Source organism: Colletotrichum siamense (genome assembly GCF_013390195.1).
Source record: "Colletotrichum siamense strain Cg363 chromosome Unknown KSG_Cg363_contig04, whole genome shotgun sequence".
NCBI classification, from domain to species: Eukaryota; Fungi; Ascomycota; class Sordariomycetes; order Glomerellales; family Glomerellaceae; genus Colletotrichum; species Colletotrichum siamense.
In genome coordinates, this window is record NW_023501017.1 from 1,863,846 (window position 1) to 1,886,311 (window position 22,466).

General features: G+C 56.1%; 2 protein-coding genes across 2 annotated transcripts; both read right to left on the bottom strand.

Moving 5' to 3' along the window:
- Positions 1-5,199: 5,199 nt before the first annotated feature.
- On the bottom strand, positions 5,200-5,964 carry CGCS363_v006451 (uncharacterized protein; the record flags this gene model as incomplete). The annotated part of the gene is made up of 1 exon (XM_036638300.1): positions 5,200-5,964. One exon carries the CDS (start codon positions 5,962-5,964, stop codon positions 5,200-5,202), a length of 765 nt encoding a protein of 254 aa, XP_036496578.1.
- A 10,475-nt stretch (positions 5,965-16,439) lies between these two features.
- On the bottom strand, positions 16,440-18,059 carry DBP8 (ATP-dependent RNA helicase DBP8; the record flags this gene model as incomplete). The annotated part of the gene is made up of 1 exon (XM_036638301.1): positions 16,440-18,059. One exon carries the CDS (start codon positions 18,057-18,059, stop codon positions 16,440-16,442), a length of 1,620 nt encoding a protein of 539 aa, XP_036496577.1.
- Positions 18,060-22,466: the final 4,407 nt, after the last annotated feature.

Consider the following 22,466-nt stretch of genomic DNA (forward strand, 5'->3'; position numbering starts at 1 on the left):
GTGAGCCATGGGCTTGGCAGATGCGCCGCCAGTGAGATGAAAGCACCCTTATGGGCATTTATCATGGCGATTCCAAAACGGGCAATTTGTGGTTGCGTCCCAACCATCCGGCACCAGAACCCTGATGGACGGCACCCAAACTCGACCGTTCTCATCGATCCAAACCCAAAATCTCAACGTCAACAACCCCCGGCCCATCATTCCATCCCGCCGATCCCCCTTCCATGACAGCATCGCCTCCGAGACGGACACCTTGTCCAAACACCTCGTCCGAACCAATCTCCTCCGCAGATCAACTCGCAAATGACTTCATCCATTCTCCAAGGGTCCAAACTACCGGGCCCCGCGGCTTCGGTATTGGCGTCAGCCACAAAGGAGCGACGACGCTAAAGCAAGGGACCTGTTGGCACTCGAATTACGTCTAAACAGTGGGGACTCTCCCCCCTTGATTCGCAGCGAGAGATCCGGACTTTGGCATGTCCCCGAGCTGTGAAAGTCCCGGGAGGCCGGCAGGCCTGTGCGCAAAGAGTGATCATCCCATGCCTAATAAAGTCAATGACACTGACAGCAAAAGTGTGTCGTCGGCGTCGGGGTGACACACGAATCCCGCTCCGCGCCGCGGGCCCAGCACACTCACAGTCCGCGTGGTCTTACACCACCACCCCCCCCCACGCCGTCGAATACGCGGGCAAACACCACCACCGCGAGAGCGAGGCCTCGTCCAGCATCACCAGATCACCCCTCCAAATCCGAAGCACACAGATCGTCAACGTCACGCACCTCACACACCCCTCCCGCACCATCGGGTTCCGGAGGGTGCATCTGCCATTGGATGACAGCTGTTCTTAATTCCGAATATGTCCCCCAAGACCGGTTCACCAGGCACCCGCTGCAGTTCAGCCACAGCCATGTTCTCGCGGACGGGCCAACTCTTGTTTTCTCGGAGTTGGTGATGGGTTGAAGGAACCGTTGGTCTGGAACACCCGCATAGACAACAACGGCGGTGCATAGTGGGCTGAGGTGAGAACGGCATCTCACGAGGGCACGTACGGCTCAATAAGGAGCTTTCTCATTTTGTTTTGCTTCAGATATTCTTATTTGGAAAAGTAGCATCACCACCATGACTCTTCATATCTCTGACATCAGAACCCCAAGCCATCGCAAACCGTTGCACCCGTCTCAAGTCTCGTCTGAAGGGGGTCCTTCACCTCGGTGAACCATCCCAGCCCACTGGGCTCCGTAGTCGAACCCCTCCTCGGTCACTCGGCCTCGAACTCGTCCCTAGGCAGTGGGCGTTGGTTCGGCCGAGGGGAGAGAGAGCACGTCCCAGGCCGACAGGGCCAGCCGCCAGACAAACAGCCGCGGCCGCACCCGCTCTGCACCCAACGCGCGGAAAAGTGTGGAGTCCGCGTCACTTGCGTGCTGGTACCTGGATGAATAATCGGCTTGTGCTCGGCTTCGGCTTACCCAAGCAGCAGCACAATTATCAATCCCACCAGATCTTTCTTGATAGACTCACACCCCATGGAATCTTGCCGGTGGGGCCTAAAGGTCTGGACTTAGTGAGATTAACTCCAACGCCAAGCTCAAGCGGGGTGTGCAGCAGAAGATGCGCGCATCAGAGGATCAAGAGTGGGACGCGAGAAGGTAACATTTGTGTGTGAGTGACTGTGCACGCCGCGATTCTCTCTCGTCGTGATGACTCAAAGAGGTGGAGAGCCGGGCCTTGGAACGACGTGCTCGATCTTATCTGCCTCGCTTCTCTTGCACCTTTTCGACGATGGTCGATGAAAATCACCGCCCAGCCCTTGCGTCCGTCCCACAGCTGAACATGGTTCTTCGCACAGAAGAAAAACAAGTCCACCCCCGCAGAGGTGCGTCGTGCCTGGATGGAAAGAAGCCCACCGCCCCGCCGGTGCCGAAAGACTCACATTCTTTCCGCATCTCGTCAGTTCGCCGCAAGACACCCCGGCGGAGGAGCGGAGAAGGGGGTGTGTGTGAACCTGCTGATGGAGTTCGTTGCGGCGAGCGGATCGGAGGGGACTTCAGCGGGGTCGGCTGCTGCAGCGCTGCCGCCTGCGGGCGGTGCGGCGGTCGGTCGGCCTGTTGGAAGGCTCCCGTAGACCACAGAAGGATGCAGCATTATTCTTCGGAAGCGAAGCCGTGCCCTTATCAGCAGATCATCGAGGCCAAGATCGCTCGATAGTCCTAGCGGGCCACTGCAACTGCCATCGTGACCCGTTGTAGGACTCTAGCAGCATAATCATTGTAGCATTCAACTTATCGCGAGGGAGCAGCGCGCACAGCAGGTAATCAGTGTTTCCTATTGCGATCGAAATGGCGTGCGAGACACGCCCGTCTTGTGCCTTGCACAATCCCGCCTCAGATGATCGACCTGGGCCAAGGCAGATAGGGTCAACCCCACGCTGACTGTCTCATCCGGGGTGAACGTGTCACCTGCACGCACTTTGCAGCGAAATTTGGCTGCTGGCGTGCTGGCAACGCGCTGGCCCAATTTCGCATTTCAATGCTTGTTAGGCTCAGGCACAGGCAAGGGACCCCCCTTTCACCGCCCTACGTTGCCCGGTTCAGTGTTGAGGCCCTCTCTCAACCGCAGCCCAGAAGCTCCACGGTAGGGCAGCAGCGAAAAAATTTAAACGGCAGGCTGGTGGACGGTGAAGCGGTTGGCGGTCAACAAGTGCGTTTGGGAGGTATCGTGGAACGGGTCATGAATCGAAAGCGTGGGATAGCGCAGAGGCCTAGCCTAGACGCTGGCAAGCTGGGCACGCCAGGGAAACTTGTCTTCCGAGACCTGATTGACTCGGTTGATTGCGTGCGAGCAGCAAAGTGTCAGTCATGACTCCTCTCCGGACAATCTCTCTCTCTCGCGGGCAAAGGATACTCGATCGGGAAGGGCCAGCTCTGCTCAGGTGAAACAAATAAGCGTCGCCTGTCGCTGGCCGTCTGCTAAAGTGCTTCCCGCCGAGCAACTGAACCAACACTTTTAGGCTTGCCGAGACTGGCGAACGCAAAGGCGGGGGGTCTGATTGCGTCGCATCGGATGCGAAGGCCGAATGGCGGGCGGGAAAATGTCACTGGATCGTCAAATTTTCCATCCGTCCTGCTTTCCCCTCTTCGTTATCTATCGTCGGTCGGCTCAACCAATTTTGTGCCGTTTGCGCGAGAGCGAAGTCGGACTCGTTTGTTTTTGTGTCGCTGCGCCCTCAAGGTTGGGCGGTTTATCCAACGGCAATCGTGCCCTCCTTCTCAGCCCTGTTTGTCGGGTTGAACTGCCAGTAAGATTAGACAACGGCCCATCACACACAAACCTTGGTCCGCCTGGCGTTTGGTGTCAGCATTGAAGGATCGGTGAGCTGAGCAACGAGGGGTTGGCAGTTCCAATCTCGTCGGGCCACGACCAGGCACAGTAAGATGCCAGACCGGGACCCTGGGTCGCGCAATACGGCGTAAGAAAGCCAAGCGAACCTCGTGCCATTTTCCATCTCCAGCAGTCCCTAATCTCCAATCTCCAATCTCAGCGAGATCTATTGCACAGCTTCTGCTGCGCCTTATGTCAGCTGGGATGATGGTCGCAGGGGGCGGTTGATGGGGGCTGGAGATGGAGATTTGGGGGTGTGCCAGAGAGGCGACACGTGGTGTACGGCGGCCCGAGCGCAGGCAACACGGGCCCCGAGAGGAGGTCGAACGGGCTCCGTTGGGTGGTCTCTCCCTCGAAAATTTCCCCTTCCTGGGCTCGCCGACTCCATTCGGGCGGGATTCGTCCGTCCTGAAGAGTGATGACTGATTGATTGAAGCCTGCCAGCCTGCCAGCTGCTGGGCTAGATTTCTGCCACACACCCCTCCCCCTCGGCCACTCGCATCTGCTCGCGAGGCCGCGCACTCCGCTAGATTCATCCCGCGGGTGCACACGCTGTAGGACTCGTGTCGTATCGTCGTAATCGCTCAGGACTCACGACTGCGCCGCCTTTTCTCGCTGCTTCTGCCGTCCGCCATCGTTCGCACTCGTTTCCGCTATTGCGTCGCCATCGAAGCAATCAGGCCATGGTCGAAATTGCATTCATCGCCGTTTGCCTCAATCCCTAAGACCCGTCGGGGGAGCGGCGCAACTCTCGTCGTTTGGTCCTGCGCGGTACCATTGTCATTGACGGCGACCTGTAAATGACAATTTCGATTGACTGCCCGAAGCGGCCGCAACGGGAATAATCACTGGCGTCGGGGTTTTCGCTTGCTCCAGGCAGCCCTTTGGTAATTCCGACTTTTGGAGGGAGTTAAAACACACCGCCAAAGTCCGAATGCCATGGCTCCTTTGTGATTCGTCCGCAATACGGCTTGCTGAGCTCGACAGGGGTGTGTCGATAGAAAGTCGGGGCGGTCGGTTCGTTGAACAGTTTGGTTGTCGAGTGCTGCAGAAGGCGGCAGCGGGATGAGCTGAATGAGGTAAGCAACAGGGAGGACGGAAGTTGAGCGACGCCGATCTGCCGAGATCGCTGTGGCTGTTGGTTTGTCTCTGCTGCTTAGGTAAAGCGGCCCGTTGCCTGCGCTTGCTCTCTCGCTGTCTGGCTCGCTGCGCTGCAGCGCATTGTCGTTCCTGCTGAATCATGTGGACTGCCTGAATGACTCGTCAGCCAGTTTCAACCCCCGAGATGAGGCGAATGAAGTGCAATGATGCAATCGTGACCTCTTCACGTGTGCAAAGCAAAGGCGAGGGGAAAGGGGGTTCAGATTGAAATCTGTTTCAATTGGATATTTTGCTCGCTGATGGGCACTGTTGCAACCCAGCGGCTCTGTTCTATCTGTCTGTAACACAATGCTGAACCACTCAACCACGATGCTCCTGCGATCCGAGATCGGGGGAGTCGGGAGCGGCAGCCGAAGAGAAGTAATTCCAATAGCCATCCATTATCCATCAAGGTCGTATGTGGTCCACCCGACCAACCCATTCGTGCCTTGCTTCCCGGTTCCGACATAGGAAAATATTGTAGTAAATCCGTAGAGATGAGAGGAAATTCCTGAGTAGACATTGCCGTCTTTTTGTAAACCCGCCCGTTCAAAATCATGAACCATGCCGGTCTTGGTATCGATATATGTAAAAACGCCATGCTATGCAAACGCTCGCTGTAAAACCAAAGAAGAGATCAAATCACAGTCGAAGTAGTGAAAACGTCCCAAGTGTAAACTTTAGTACACTGAGATGGCAGACACAAGCCTCGCTGGGTTCCTGGGCGGCAGGTAGTAGCCTTCAGAGTAGAAGGCGCCGTCTTGTTGTTGTGAGATCTCTTCCTTGGCTTCCTTCTCGGAGAAGGTGAGCACTGCGTTTGGCGGTGATGGGGGCATCGACTCGTCGTCTGAGATGTCGGAGTCGTGCTCGAGCTCTGGTGGTGATGAGCTGCTGGAGTGGGAAGGTGTGCGGACAAGCTCGAGCTGTGCGTAGTCCTCCTCGAGGTCGTCCTCCTCCATGTCGTAGTCCTCGGAGACGGAGACGGTTGTTGTTCTCGGGGAAGCGGGGCCGGAGGGCATGCGGCGGAGGGAGACGGTGTCGGCCATCTCGATATCGTCCTCCTCGTCGTAGTCGTCGTCGGAAGAGTCTGAGGAGTCATCCGAGTCGGAGGCGTCCCAGTCATTCTCGGGATCCTCGACGATGGTGTCGGCCCATTGCACGTGGCGCTCCTCGCTCTTGGTGGCTCCGCGGACGGATTGGTTGAACCAGCTCTCCTGCTCACGCTCGGCGTCGGCAAGCTCAAGCATCAGGGAGTCGAGAAGGTTGGCGTGGCCGACGAGGAGGCGGAGGTCGTGGTCGGCGCGGGCAGCCTCAGATGAGAGCTTGGCCCGGGCCTTGTGGGCAAGGTAGTAGGTCTGAGTGATGCTCATCTTCTTCTTGAGGGCGGTGATGTGCAGAGGTGAGGAGGAAGAGTGAGTATGGGGACGGGTGGTTGTTGTGGACATTTTGTGTGACTTTGCACCGACGGTGACTGATGTCGCGATTTTGGCTGGTATGACTCAAAGCGAGATCGGGGGTTGTTGTGGTGCAGGGGTGCCTAGGCTAGTGTTGCCGGTGTGTGAAGCTTTGATAATCTTCTCCAAGGGGCTTTTCTCGGGTTGGACTCGGGAGTGGTTGATGAGGTAAGGCGAAGAGACAGCTTGAGATATCCAAAGATGGGGATGAGATGTGTTTATATGTTTGAAGCTTGTTGGGTTAGATGCTTTCTTGTTTTGGAAATCTGAGGCTGTTGATTGTGAAGCTGAAGCTGGTGGACTGGAAAGATGGGAATCTAGATCGTGGTGGGAAACAGATTTCTTTTAACTCCTTCGACCGCTTCGCTGGACTGTCGGGCTCGGAGAGAAGAAAAGTGTGTGAGGAAGCGGTGACAAGGGGAGGGGTGTGGTGTCGAGAGTGTGTGGCAGGTGCAGGTGCAGGGGGGTGATGACCACGGGGGTGTGAGGACGGGTGGACGGGTGGAGAGGCTTAGGCTGAGGACTCACACACTTGCAGCGGAAAGGTGTGGGCTTGTGGACTTTGGAGTTTGGGCGGCTTTTGTCATCAGAAGCCCGAGGCGCTTCCCGAGCCTCCGCAGCACCCACAGGCTGCCATTACAGAGCACACCTCAGGTCGACTTTTCCGCTCTTTCGCCTACTGCCGCAGTACCTGCTGTAGGTACCTATCTCACCGTGGGTAGCTATGTCTGCCGTCGTGGTTCGGACTTTCTAGCTTACCAGCGCTGTCCGGCGCCAGGTACGTGGCTGCCCCGTCAAGCCCGTCTCAGTTTCTTCTCTGACGCACTCGGCCAAAGGATACGTACCTTTTTCGAATACCTACCATCCCCATTACTGTACACCTTGTTTTGTCAGCCAGTGCTTGTAATCAATCAGTTCCATCAACGTCGACCGTCCAAACTCTCCGGCCGCTATCCCTCTTCCCGCCATCACGGGCTCGACCCGAGGCCTTGGACATAGGGGATAGGCATAACTCCGCACCGACCACCGATTCCACCGTGATTCCATTGGCATCCAGGTACTGACTGTTCTGCTCAGTGATTACCCATGCCGACCGCCGCGGCCCGGCCTCTACAGCACAATCCCCGTTACCCATCCAGCGCGTCATCTCGAGTCTCGAATGCACAATTTCATCTGACAAACCTCTGCACAGAATTCAATCACTGGTGAAAATAAGGGCGTGCCTTACGTACGACGACCCCTACGCCTCGGCCGTTACGCGGTTATGCGCATTCGCACATCTTACCTCGGCGCACCCGTCACAATCGCCGTGGCTCATCTCCCTTCGAAACTGTAACTCTCGACACATCTGCCATCTGCGACAGGCTGAGGCGGACAAGCGAAAGAAGGACGGCCTCAATATTGGCCCGGGGTGGTGTTTGGGCGTGATCGCCCGGCCAAGGCCTGCAATTGGCACAATTACCAATTCCTAATCCCTAGTCCTTTACCCCAGGGCAGGTGCCGCACTCGAAGCCTAATTGTGTCCAAAGGACTAAACGAGCAGACCGAGTGCGGTTGCTACCTCAACCTGGGCACCTATCCGTACCCCCGTCGGTCGCTAGGCCTCATGCACGGCGCCGAGGGCCGCGAAGGGCACCGCGATCATCAATCATTGCACCAATATGGATAATACTCTGGCAGGCAGCGCTGGGCGGAACAGCACAGCATCAGCATCAGCATCAGCATCAGCACCAGCACAGCCCGCCCGTCGGCTCCGTTCACCTGGCTGCGAGTGCGAGCCTGAGACTGGGGGCCATCTAACCAGCTGACTGGCTTTGTCGGACACGCACCAATCACAGCACCTTGCGAGGAACACGAAGCAGATCTGTACGGATTTACGAGTGGCCCCGAGCAGTAATTACAGGAGAGAAGCGCAGGGGTGCCGAGTGTACGTACAGATACAGCACGCCGAAAGAGAGATAGGGCTGAGGGCAACGTAGCAGCAGCCAATGGGCGAAGTATATTTGCTCTCCGCGTTGGGCATAACGCCGCCTACGGGATTCACAGGCTACTGCGTAACGCACACGCCGTACTCGCTCTCGCGGTGTCCCTTCTTTTACGGTGATGCCTAGAACACCAGCCACAGTCGTGATGAGTCGGCCTCTTGGTACCCCACGCCGGCCTTTCGCGACTGGTCAATTGCCCGGGGCGACGGAGCATCCACGGGAGCTGCTGCATCAGCGGCGCCGTTGGGGAGCCTCGCGTCTGCCTACACTTTGAGGCGTCTCCCCGTACCTGTCTCTGTTCGCCCTTCCTTGCGAATGAAGCAGAAGAAACCCGCAATTGCTTCTTTGAGCATTGATCCAATGTTTCGCACGGGCTGCCGTCAGATTGAGCATCGACAACAGTCATACTGCCGTACCAGTTCGCCGACTTGTCCCGTCTCCCTGGATACCGACGAAAAGCAAGAGGACCCTGGCTCCGCACGGGAGCTGTCAAGTGATGACAAAAAAGCCAGATGGGGGGCCGTCTCCGACTTTGCCCATGCCGAAAGAAAGCCTCTCTCACAAGTTTACTCTCCGAGATTGCTCTGGGCGTGGGGTTGTCGGAGACCAGCGGCACCGCACTCGGGGGCACGGAGCAAAGGGAGGAAACTCAGAAAAACACTCATCCTGAAGCAGGATTGCTCATCACTCATCAGTCATCTGCCAGACTTTTGGCAGGGACAAGCCACATCCAAACTCCGTTTCCCCTCCAAGCCCAATCTGGCGCGCTGTCGCATGCGACCTGCAGCAATACCAGCCAGTCGCGAGGACGACGGCTTTTGAGTCAACGGGACTGATGCTCTTCTGCTGCGCATTCGCGTGGACGGCCACGTACGAATCCACGGCATCAGAACAGGTGGCTTGCATGGTGGCCGCGACACAGCATGCCAATACTTCGTAAACCCCTTTCGCGTTCACCGCGAGTTCGGTTCAACCAATTGAACCAGCTGCTGTGTCCCCCTTCCAGAAGGAAAAATACCGTGCAGGCTTGCAGCCGTCTCTCGTGAGAGGGGAGGACAGGACCCAAGCCACGATGGCAGCAGTGGGAAGCGGTCGCTACTTGGAGCGGCAGGGCGGACGGCCGGGCTGGTGGATTAGACCGCCGGTTCACGCGTGACCGCCTTCGATTTGGCTCCCCAAGTTGCGGAAATTGGGGGCTGCCCAGACTCGGGGCCCCTGGCTCTGCCGCCGCCGCCGCCAACAACGTATCCCGCACTCCACGATGGCTACGGATCGCGGGTTTACGGTTTACGGCGCAACACGGAGCAAACGCCAGCGCTGGTTCCTGAAAACCCTCGCGGGATGACAACACAGGACCCGTGCTAAGTCGTTGGACCCTTTCCCGCGCCCGTCTTTGGCTCGTGGACAGGGCTCACAAGTTGGCCCCATGCCGTCCGAAAGTTCCTGTCGATGATGACCCGGGTTTGGGGGAGGAGTTCGGCATCTTTCTCTTGCGGCCTGCGAGTCACCCAGAAACCACCCCTCGCAAGCTCGCACACACCCTTGGTCCCCACCCTGCCGAGCTTCCCGCACGGTTCACTCTTGACACCGCGGTCCCGACGGACGGTCGGCGGGTCGGAGAGAGAGAACTTCTTTCACGAGCGCAAGAGATCAGCGCAAAAATTACTCATCACTGCAAAAGTCCAGACATCGTCGCGCTCGCGTCATAGCAGACTGTTGCCGAAAGGCTAAAAGCTTCTCTTCTTTGCTGGGAGTGGGGACTGCGCTGCTGAATTCCCAATCCCGCGGTCCTGACAGCTGCCCTATGCTTTTCTCCCCGCCAGCGCTTGCCTGTGCGACCATCACCACCTTATTTCCGTGCTCCCTCGGGACTGATGACGCGAGAAGCCAATTGAGGGTTCAGACGGCGCCTCATAGACTCTTGTTAGTCTGACGTGCTCAGGTGAGAGGGTGCCTCACGGTCAGCCTATGGACATGGCCGAGGGCGATGGAATGCGAGGACAGAAAGACCCTGCAGCCCTGCGAGCGGGCCTCGGTGGACACACCAATTGCTGTTGACTGATGAGAAATGAGAGACGCCGACGGAGCTTACAGATCCCCCAAGCCAAGTGTGCAAATGGGGAGCGCGACAATGACCAATGCAGAGTCATTGGTAAGCTTCTTACATGGCAGAGCCAGGGGGTCAGCACAGCACACCTACTACTCGTCGACACACCAAGGGCACAATGGAACGTAGCAACTCGCCGACGACGATGATGCAGGTTACACAGATAGGGCTGTTCCCGCGACTCGCAAGCCAACGATCAATTTTGCTGTGCAAATCCCTCCCTCCGCTCTTTGGGGTAGGTAGGTATGCTGACTGCATCGCGCCCTCACGATGATTCGCTCCTCGCATCAGCGCCCTATCAGAAGACTGAGGCGGTGCAACCCCAGCTGCGTGTTATCCTCACCGCTCGTGGCTTGCGCTGCGAAGGCTTGGTATGTGTACCACCGAAAAGAAATGCAGCCACGGCGCTCATTGGCTATTTGCGCCAGCTTCCCCGATGACTGTATATGAAATGGTATGCACTGCTTCTTGCTGCATTGGGTGCTGGCGGCACAGCTCGTATGCGCAACGGGAAATGTGAACGAACGGGGCGGCTTGTGGAATTTGAGGCGCCGGAATGTCGCCGGATTTTGCATCGGTCTCGTCCGAACACGCCCTGAAATCTCTCCTCCCCCACACAAGCCACAATGCAGCGGGAATCGCTTTAGATTGGCATCGTTCGAGAGGGCGTGATGGAGGCGCCCCGTACATGTTCGGTGTCTGCGGTCCTATGAAGGACCTCCTGGCCGGTCACCGCTGGTCATTATCAGCGGCGCCGAATATGTATGCGAGACACCGCGTATCTGGATCACCCGCAGAAAAAGAATGCGACGTCGCTCCCCCGTCAGAGAGAGGTGTGCTGCCAAGTTTCTCATAGGCATGCCAATTTGCGTGTTTGATTTGAGGATTGTCGCAAGATGGCTTCAAAACAGCGAGACCCCTGCCCTTCTCCCGCCCTTCTAGCGTCCTTCCATTTGGGCTGATCTCCGCTTTTCTGGACCGTGCACGGCTTCTAGCGTGGAAAATGTGGCCTTCTAGCGTGCTTCTAGCGTATTTCAGGGGCTTGCGCGATTCCTGTCTGGCGTTCCTGGAAGTGGATGCGCGGAATTGTGTGGCTTCTGTGTGTGTGTCGCGTGGTGCAAGGTCCGCGGTCAATGGATGTGTTGGGTGTCCAGTCATCCACCATCCTTGCGAAGAGAAATTCTCTGTACTATTCCGCGTATCGGAGGGGTTGCGAGAACGAACTCTTCAGGTTCTCGAACGGTGGAGTATTCGAACCGCGAGGCCGCGAACACTTGGGTCCCGGGCTCTGGATTGGGCAACTGAAAAACCCAACCAACACCATGTGGGGATTTTCTTTTCCTCTCTGGAAAACTTTTTTTGCAGGCATTTCCCTTTTTTGACGTCAGCAGACTCACACACACAGTCACACTCACAGAGGCCCGGTTCGCGTCGGTAAGGCGCCGTGGGGATCCATCGCGGTGGATATCGTGATGAAAATTTTATGCTAGTTTTTCTCATTCTTGCTGATTCCCTCTGTATCCTTCTGGTCGGTTCGCGATTTTCACTGGGCTTTTGTGGGCTTGGGTCTAGATTTTTTTCCTCTCTCTTCGCTACGCTGCGCTAGGTACACCCACGTGGAGGCTGAAGGGCCCACGAAAGGGGTGTGTCGATATCTGCGGGACTGTGAAAGAACATGGGACTCGTGCCTGAAAAGAAGGCATTGATGACAAACGCGAGCATGGGATGGCGTTCTCTCGGCGCCGTGGCTGTCGAGCGTCGGGGAGCGGCCCCGGGGCTGGGCTCCGAAACCCGGATAAGCGCCCGGTCTGGCTGGTCTGTCTCTTTCTTTGGCAATGCCCGGAAATGCGGGAGCCTTCAGCGACGCGGGCCCCCTCGGGTGATGTTGTGCGCTTGGCTGGGCGATCAAGCACTCCCGTCACGTCAGGTCCGATCAGATAGTGAGAGATATCCTGGTCTTGACTCGTCTGAAGGGCGTTTCAACTCCTGACAGAGGTCTGGACCGAGCCACGAACCACGCCTCGCCTGCTCCACACAAGCTGTGTGTTGGAGCTGTCTAGCTGAAGCTATCCAAAAACAGATTGCTTCGTCCGCCGCATCACGTCTCGCTTTTCTTTATTTTTGTGCCTGTCCCGCTACGTGTACCGCACGAGAGCTCTCCCCTTTCCCCGGGGACCAGGCTGGCTGGGTGAGGGAGAGAGATGCGACTCGTCTGACCTCAGCTCTTTTGCGATGTCTGTGAAAGCGGATTGGTCGGGGAACACGCCTCCCGCGCCCCCGGCACCGGAAACCTGGGTTCAGGTCCCAGGGCCTTGTCCGGTGGCGTTTCCGCGGTGAGACAATTGATGCGGCCCCCCGGCTCGGGTCTTGCGCTTGGACTTCTCTGTGCTACAATATTGATGAGCTGAGGGTTAAATAGGGGAAAAGTAAACAAAAAGGAGGGGATGTTGTCGGGGAGTTCTTTTTCGTGGGTTGCAGGTAAACAAGATGCCATCGCAAAGTGTTGCTGTCTGAGTCTAGCTCGATCTGTGATTGTAGATCGTTGGGGGTAGGTGGTTGAGGCTGACCCGGGTGCCTGGTCTCACTGCGGCATAGTGCGTGTTTCTTCATCGCGGCTGGAAGCTAGCCCCGTGTCTTGGTACCAAATCTCCGGGACCACAAATGACGATCGTTCGATTAAGGTAAATCATTGAGTTGGCGTGCTACCGAAAATACCCATCTGCATGTGTGTTAGTCTGGGGGTGTCTGTCTGAAATGGCATATTGGGCTGGAATGCAGATGCGACATGCCAGTGTTGACCCAAAGTCCCTGAGCCGAAAAAAATGCAATAATACGAATGTAACGTGTCGGTGCCTTCCAGTCTGAGAAAGGGGCGGACAAGAACCCGAGTGTTCAGCACAGATATGACATCGGCAGAGCGATTAAAGGCAAGTGGCATGCTAGGCCTGTTATTCTTGGAACAAACGGCGGCGGCAAGGTGGAATATGAAAGGCGTCTAGCGCGCCAGTGATGTCTTTTGAAAACTACCGCTGAACGGATCCGAGTAGCGGACGCCTCTCAACGCTGCTGGTATATCTCCGTTTCTTCCACTTGTAGATCATGCCATCATGGTAGAAATTAGGTTTCTTTGAGCAAGTCATCAAGCTGCACAGCTGCTTCTGTTAGCCTGCCTCTGAAGCGCTTAGTCCCAGCATAGGTTGATGTCAGAGAACTACAGAATAGTGCGACAAGGTCTTTGACTTGTTTAGTCCTCTTCTAACTGAAAGTACGGCATGATGTAGTCGCAAAAGGTGTGAGGCTGTAAGTTAGGAGGCAAGAGTCACAACGGCAAGAAGAAAAACACGCGATCTCAGGGACGTTTAACACAGCACTAGCATTCCCGCGCGCTCATCATGCTTTTGGTTCCTGTGACGTGGAAAAGAACGCAAGGGTTGCCATCGTCAGGGTCAGTGCTGCATGACAGTCTCGCATATCCGGGCAATACCTGACCAAAGAATAACGTTCACGGTGTTTGTGTCTCCGTAGCCTCCGTCTATTGGTACTCTGAATGGTCTGGCTCACACGGGTGTACGTCCTGGATGGTTTTATACATTACGAGTAGAGCTTTGCTTAGAGATGCCGCACTATGTAGCCCTTTTCATCTGTAAGTCAAAAAAAGAAAAACATATTGAATAAGAGATGATCAGCAAATAACTGTTTGACTAGACACTGCATTTATTGCCGTTGAAATCTTCTATCATGGTATCCTACTCCCTACAGAATGCACATCCTATGATCGCGTGATGCCATTCGTCTACATTCACACGTTGACATAAGCTGGCGGAGGCTTGTTTTGTTCAACGTGTTAGTCGAAAAACTTTTCATCGTCCGGGACAGCATTTGTATGCAGCGGAAAGGCGTCTGCAAATATAAACTCAGCTGCCTCCAGAGCTACCTCCCGAACTGCCTTCCTAGCTGCTTTCATAAATGCCTCCCTAAGCTGTCTCCTCATCTGCCTCCAGGCGACCATGCAAGCGACCATAGCAATCCACATCAGAGCGTTCATGCATTCATGTAACATGATGGTCGTCGCAAGGACGTCGCCCGAACGAGAACTACCTGCATCAACCAGACTGACGAAGTAGGTGGCTGGTGCCAAGGGCCAAACCACCAAGATAAAGGCTTCCAACATCGAAGGGCCTCTTCTATCCGGTTGAAAGTTTGTATCAGTTTTTAAAATGGCAGTAGCAATGATGCTTGTCAAGAGACTGAGAAGGACGAAGGGGATCGAGACGAGGCCGTTGGTTGGTGCAAGGAGGATCTGGCTGTCAAAGACGCTGTTGACAACGACAGGAATGATGATGGCCGCAGAGATAAGACAGATTATCTTTGGCCTGAGGTGGAATATCCTCCCCGATGGTCGAGCCTTGAAATACGGGCGTTTGCCCGCGCAGGATGGGCGTGCCGGCGGACCTCGATGGTCGCTGGGCCTTGCGAAATTGGTATGCTTGTTGCTGATATTGATTTGGGTCATTGTGAGTATCTTGCTGTCGGGTAAGAGCTGTGATGTAGGAAAGAAAATGCAATGTGTGATTTGGTTTCCGTTGACGACGTCAAATGATGTGTAGGTTGTGGAAATAAGGAAGAGAAAATGCAGTCAGTAAGCTGGCTTCCTGGTTCATTTATATACAATCCAACTGCGACCTTTTTGCGATGGTGGCGATGTCGAAGCGATCTCCGTGGCCAGAGTTCAGCGACCTCATGAAAAATGTGAGCTTTATGTCTTCTGTCTGTACACTTGATAAAGGTCACAGCAGCGTTCCAGCACCTGGATAGTACGGTGTTTGCGTTGTCTCATGACTCATCGAAGCCGAGACAACTCAGGCAGGTCATCGTACCTGTCTTATTCGTTGTCACCCACTCGGAAGAAAGTGACAGATACCGTTAGAACATGAGAAAGTTTGGTAGAAGCTCTTCCTCCAGTACGACTATCGACATTGACCTCTTTAGCTAGCTTTCTCGGGTGTCCTGACCTCCTTCATCAGGAAGGTACAATTGCTCGTTGCTGACGACACAGATGTTGATATATTCAGCTCTTATATAATTGGTCGTTCGCCCATGTGAAAACTTGGTCTTGGGGACCTGTAGCCGGTAGGGAGACGACCTCGTATTCTCCTGATCCAGAACGAGGTCCGAATGTTAGTTGAAAAGTCTCTATCATTGGCTCCTCTCTGTGAGTTTCGGTTCATCGTCGGTGCAACTTCTAATAATGCGAAGCCCATCGTGGTGCCCATTGTCGGAGAGCGTAAGTCCTGGCTTCACTGGACGAGGAAGGGTGTCCAAACACAAATTTCAACAGCCTCGAAGAAGAAGCAGAGGAAAACACCGAAACACAGAATGGGGCCAAGAGCTTTCGAAGGACGTGAGACCTGGTGCCATGAGTTATAAAGCATAACTCCACGATAGATCTTTGGATCGACCACCCATTTTGACAACACATTGTCAGACGTCATCTTGTTCTTATTCATAAGCCAATACAAAGCAGGTAGAAGTCGAGGATGGAAATGACCGACTGAGGCTTGTTTGTAAACCCCTTATGCAACTGAGCCAAACGTTGACCTCAGTTTCGTGAGCAATTGACACACAGACCACGGAACCAGCCCTACCATGGCGATCACGCGGAGCGCATCCAAGTACAGCGCCTGAAGATTCAACTGGTATTGGCGGAGGCAGTAATTATCTGTTCGTTGAAGAAGAGGCTCTGGCTATAAATACTCCAGACGGCACACAGAACCCTATTGCCTCAATCGCTATTATGGTATCTAAACGAGACCTCACGATGGTTGGTATAATACTATTGATGTGTCCCCTTTCATGACCCTTTTCTTTTCAAACAGGAATGTACTGCGTGTACTCCTTTCTGAAAAGAATGGGTTTTGGAACATCATGATTAGAGTTCTGTCCAAATCAGCACGTGAAGCAAACTGCGCAGCCAAATACTTTCCCACAGTTCTCCTATAATGCAGGAATCATCCGACGAGAATGATAGACGACGACGGAGCCAGGACATCTTCAGAAAGCATATGCGACCACGACGCGGGAGTGAGCCTACATCTACTTCTCACACTCACAGCTGTGTAAGTATAACCATCGCGAAGACTATGATTCCGACACGTTTCAACACTATACACACGTCCCTGAGGCGGCTTGAAGGTGCAAGCATGATGCCACATACTCATCCTACCGTGTCTGCACAGCGGTATATTGACACGCACAATTCGACCGATTAGATCACATTCATCTCGCCCAAAACATTAATCTCAAAATCTCGGGTATTATTTTATCTATTCCATGTATTCCCATTTTATAAAACATCACACATTCCAAGGGCAAACCTACGCCCTGAGCTTCTGCTTCGCCCTCTTCCTCTTTCCGCCCACCTCCCTCCCCTCCTCCAGCTCCAACAACGCCTCCCGCTTCTTCTCGCTCACAACCTTGAGCGCGTCGCGCAGCACGCGGGTCTCCAGGTTGACGCCCTCCTCCTTCCACGCCTCCATCTGCCGCCCGACGCGGCCCTCGATCGCCAGCACCAGCTCGACGTCGCGCTGGCCGACAAAGGTGACGGCCTCGCCCTTGCGGCCCGCACGCGCCGTACGACCGACGCGGTGGATGTAGTCGTCCGGGTTGCGGGGGATGTCGTAGTTGATGACGAGCGCGACCTCGGGGATGTCGAGACCGCGGGAGGCGACGTCGGTGGCGACGAGGATGCGGGCGGCGGCGGCGCGGAAGCGGCCGAGGTTGTCGACGCGCTGGCGCTGGGGCAGGCCGGAGTGCAGCGACGTCACGCGGTGCTCGAGCAGGCGGAGGAGGTGGTGGAGGTAGTCGGCCGTGGAGGTGCGGTTGCAGAAGATGATGATGGACTTGTCGGCGTTGCCGTCCGTGAGGAGGAAGGTGTGCAGGTAGTGCTCGCGGTGGGTGACGGGGACCTGCAGGTGCATCTGCGAGAGGGTCGCGGGGATGGCGAGGGACTGGGTGTCGACCTCGCAGACGAAGACGGGCTGCTTGCCGGGCTTGATGGGCATGTCCTTCAGGGCGCGGACTTCGGGGGTGATGGTGGCGGTGAAGAGGAGGGTCTGGCGCTGCGACGAGGGCGGTAGGACGGACAGGCACTCCTCGACGTCGGGGATCATGCTGCCGGGACCGGTGGCGTCGAGGAGGCGGTCCGCTTCGTCGAGCACAACGTACTTGACGCGCCGTAGACCGCAGATGGTGTCCTCTCCCGATGTCCTGATGTGGTCGGCGAGACGGCCGGGGGTCGCGATGACGACGTGGGGTCGCTGCGCCAGAGCAATCGCTTGAGGGCGCATGTCTGAGCCACCCGTAATGAGGATGGCCTTCAAGCTCTGCGGCGCAGAGATGGCCTTGAACTGCTCAAAGATCTGCAGCGCAAGCTCGCGCGTCGGCGTCAAGACGACGGCGAAGATGGCTGTGGGATCCTCTGCCCATTTCTGGAGGATAGGCACGGCGAACGCGACCGTTTTACCGGAACCTGTCCTGCTGCCACCGATACAGTCCCTGCCCTTCAAGATCTCTGGTATACAGCCCTTCTGAATGCCCGTCGGCCGCTTGATGGCCATGTTGGCCAACGATTGGACCAGCCATGGGCGCACGTTGAGGGACGAGAATGATGTGTTGGGGTCTGTCGGCGCAGTGATTGCGTTTTGCGACGGCGCGGGAAGGACGGTCTTTGGTGCTTGTTCGGGGACGGCGGCGCGCTTGAATCGCGAAGGGGCCTGGATGGTAGAAACAACAGCCTTGAGCTCTTCCTCGTCATCATCGTCGTCTTCATCGATGATTTCGGCAGCTGGCGGCTCGGTCCTCCGTCTCTTGCGGGAGCCGGGGCTGTCGAGGTAGTCGGACTCGGATTCGGCGCCGGAGGAGTTGGCGGACGAGGAAGCCGGATCCTCGTCGTCGGCCGCGGGGCCCGGCCGTCGGGGAGCTGCGGAAGACGGCATTTGAGGTGATTGATCACAAATATGTCGGCTTCGACTGCAACCTGAGACGTTATGCAACTTGTTCGCAGTGGACGGTGGTGACGGGTGGACGGCGGCGCTGCACCAGCGTATGAGAATTTTCCTTCAGGGTCCCTCCAAAATTTTTGGACTGACGGAGCCAGAGCCAAAAAGCTTGGGCGGATTCAGAACGTTGCCAGCTGCCGGGATTGGGCGGGCAGGCGGGGTGATGCAGGGGCTTAGCGTGGAAGAACCCAATGGGAAGCCAGCAACTGCCCCGCATTGACCGGGTAGACGCGCGCTTGGGGAAACGAGCCACTGAAGCCAGTGAGAAGTGATCACCAGCCACTCACAGGGCGTCAAAAGCGTTGCAACGAAGCCTTCGACCACTCAGACGCCCACCTCAGAGGGTAGGTTTGCAGCGATGAGCGACTGTCATCTGTTGGTTGCAGATTTCATCTGGAGCTGCAATGCCTCTGGCCCCCCGGGTTGCAACCTGTGCGTTACGCGACGGCGCCGCATGGATCGACCTGACATGATGAGTCGAGGCAAGGCCTTTCCACAATGCGGTGCAGTCCTTTTGGCGTCATGTGTGAGCTAGCAGGCCACCTACAAATGTTGGACGGCCAGGCACAAATACTTTGCTGGCAACCCCAGGGCTGAGGCTGATGACAGCATAGCGTTGCTTCCCGTCCAGGGATGCCGCCAGCTCGACTTCATTTTCCGCCCTATGTGCTTGGCAGACTCCAGGTACCGGTTCCTGGACGCTGTGTGCTTATGCCCCCAGACCCCGTGCATAGCATGAGCCTCGGACATGGACGACTCGGCCGCCGCCGCAGCGCCCATGATCGCATTGGCGTCTTTGAAGCCAGGTGAGAGTGCGGCACGTACCCTCCGCGGCAGTGCGTTAGGTGTGTGTGTGTGTGTGTGATGCTGGTGGAGAGGATTGACGAGGCATGTAAAGCAGAAAGGAATCGGGTGTCGATCACTGACGTCTCGGGGCGCACCTACTGCTGCCCCAAACCGTGTAAGCGCTTGTCCAATAGGGAATCTCGAGGAACATTGTCGTTTCTCGTATCAAGCGAGTGCACCTTGGTGTACCGTCTGACTGTCGGTGAGTTTGAGCTCTCATCTGGGTCCCGGTACAGCGGATTCGACAGATGGATGATGTGATGTGACGGCCACGGCAACGCCTTGCCATCACCCAAGACGGACTGTGAAGCCGTGTGGTAAGGCAGACAACTCAAAGAACGGAGATTCAGATTCAGGCATCGGCAAATCCCCGAACCAGGCAACCTGTGCAGCTTGATCGCCGAACAGCGGTGCACCACGTACGTGTCCTGGACAGGGCTTCATAAAATCGGGCCTTCGTCCGAAGGTTGTCGGGATCCAGCTGCGATGCGGTGAGGAAAATGAGTTGCGCGGCGTCCAAACACCGCAGACACGCCGCCGCCGCCTACCGTGTTGGCCGCGTTGGGTAAGAAAAAAGGCAGAAAAAAAAAAGAGAAGACGATAAAAATTTGTGGTGTTTCGGACCCCAAAGGATTCCTTGTCCCTCCCGTCCGTATCTGGCTCCCCCTCCATCTCGGGGCCCCCTCCTATTCGTGCCGCAGGACCGGTGGAGAGGATGTTGGCGCGGTGGTGCTGCAGACGGTCTGCATCCTCCATCAGTCGCGTCTATGACTCTCTGCAATCAGCTTACTGGAACCTGCCCAGAAGGATGGATTGCTGTGCCGATGGTCTGTAGTGTTGGGTCGCAATGGCAGTCACAATTCCTGAATGATTTGGAATGGAAACACGGCAGCAGCCAGTGCAAGAACACGGAGGGTGGAAGGCTTGCCAACACAGGTGCCGAGGGGAGCTCCGTGTGGTGCCCCATCCTGTCCCCTTCTCCTTGCCGTCCCTCCCTTCATGTCCACGCCGTTTGTGTCTCCCTCAGTCCCCTCACCTCGTCTACCGCCGCCGGAGATGCCCCATTTTCCAGACAAAACGACGTTGTCAACTGGCTTATGCGAGTTTCATCGACACGCTCTGGACCACAATGGCAATTCTGTGGATGGAGATTGGCTGCCGAAAGCCCGCATTAATTTGGACCCCAATCCCGTCTTGGTTTATCGGTAGCAAGCAGGCACTGTGCAGTAGTTAAAAGGTTTCCCGGTTGTTAATTAGTGTATGCGCGAGCGAGGCGACAGACTGCGTCGTGTGAGAGTGTGACGGGAGTGATTGTGATTGATGGCTGGCTGCCAACAATTTGTCTGGCTAATTATCGAGGGGCGGCGAGGAGGGGCCTGATAGACAATCCAGCTGACAATGCTCAAGAGGGTAAAGCCATCGTCCGACGACGTCTGCTTTGATTGAACAGGCGGGATATCCATATTGTTCTGTCGATCGACACCCCATGGCCTCTGCTTCGACTAAAGAGTCTTGATGCATCGGGGGCGGCCCCCGCTTTGTGCAGCAGACAGAGGCGAGAGCCAGGGCGGGATGCAGGACGCAGGACGCAAAGGAGCAGCAGCTCAAGACTGCTTGACGACGGACGACAGTCGTCAGCGACATGGGAGGCAGGCTCGAGGGCACAAGCAGCGAGCTTTGGTTGCAGGGCAGGGCATCGAATGGCAGCCCAAGACACAGACGACACACCACCAACCGCAGGACAACCCCTGTCGTCTCTCTCACGCCCCCATGCTGGTTGATGCATCGCAAGTGCCCTCCCAAATCTCGTCGCCCGAGAGCTGCGTGTTACTGGCCAGACTCGGGGTCACTGTGCACCCAGAGCCAGCCTTGGATGAAATGGGCGACTCACCACACAGGCGATGAGTGAACATGACACTAAGCTTTGTTGGCGAGGTGGCTGCGTTGCGGTGGTTTCGATCAACAGGTACCTGACGCGTCTCGAGGCGAGAAGTTGAGGCAAGGAAAGTCAATGTACTGGATGACTGTTGACTTGAGTCGGAACAGCGGCATTGCTTTTGTTGTCTCGTTTTCGTTTTTCCGCCGCAGAGCTGCTGTTCTCTCCCGGCAGGACGTTATGCGTATAGACATATCCGTGGGTGGATTGTTTCCGGTAGACCTGCTCCTGTTGGCTCGTCAGGTCAGGCTGTCCTGTCCAGGTCTCATATGTCGTCCTCTTGGACCAGCACGGCGATTTCGGTCCATGCTTCAAGGCCGATGCCGTTCCTGAAAATACCAAGGTGGAATGGCAAAACCTCAGACGACTCAACGCCAGGGACTCCGTAATGTGGCGCGCGTAATCGTCCCGTATGGCACACATTGAAGAGAAAAAGAGAAAAGAAAATTCAATGACCAAGCGCGGTCCTCTTCTGCTTCCAAGCTTCATCCATTGACTCGTCGCTCTGGTGCCGGTTGACTTTGGGTTCGTGCTCTCGAGGCGACGGCAGGTACAGCCCAAGTGACCTGAACCTGGGTAAGGTAGGTAGGTACCTTAAGGTATTGATGTAAGGCGCAATAAAGGCAATGGAAGAGCCCCTGGCAGGGTGATGGAAGGCCCCGACGGGATGCTCGAACTCTGTAATAGCAGCTAGAGCATGACGGACGTAGGTGCAGATGGGATGAATACCCAAGGATGATTAAGGTACACCTTTCTTGGGCAATTACGTGTGTTGTGTGTTGCGTTGCGCGCGGTGCAGCATTCAGCATTCACACAACCGCAGCAGGGCATTGTCATCTCAGGCAGACTTCCTAGTGACTGGTGTCGTCGATTGGAACTTGGCCTTGGAATTAGCGCCCAAGCTCAAGTCCCTCGTCCCTCGTCCCTCGTCCCGCCCGCTCCCCGCCTTTTTTCACCCACTTGAATCCCACTCTCAGGCGCTCCCAAAGACTGTGACCTTGGACCTTGGACCTTGGTCTCGCCACAACTCGTCGGGTCCCTCTGGAGTCTGGTCTGGTCCCCCCTCCCCTCCTCCCCGTCCGTCGGTCCCTGTCGTCCTGCTTCGGCCTGCCTGCTTGCTGCTGGTCCCTCACCAAGTCCCTCCAAGGAAAAGAAACCCCCTCTTCCAGACCCCGGTCCCAATACCAGACGTCGGGCCTGAAGACCATAGAAACCGCGTACACATCCACGGCCGACTGCATTTCTTCCACCCTCTCACCACCTTCCAAGGCCAGCTCCAACACTGTCCGTTCCGATTTCCGACCTCGACCATTATTACGGTGGGCAGATACCGAGACCTACCTCCATTTCAGCCTTGATCCGTCCCGAGGCGACACATAGCGGGGAAAGCACGCTGCTTATCGTATCGCCCTTTTGGTCGTCAAAGTCGTCGTCGTTTCTTCCTTGCATGTTTCCCGTCTTCCACTCGCTCCGACACCCAGATTCAAGAAACCGCCTAAACGGCCGACCTCGACGGGTACTAACGCATTTTGCCCTGAGCCAGAGGAACCACCCGTCCGCGA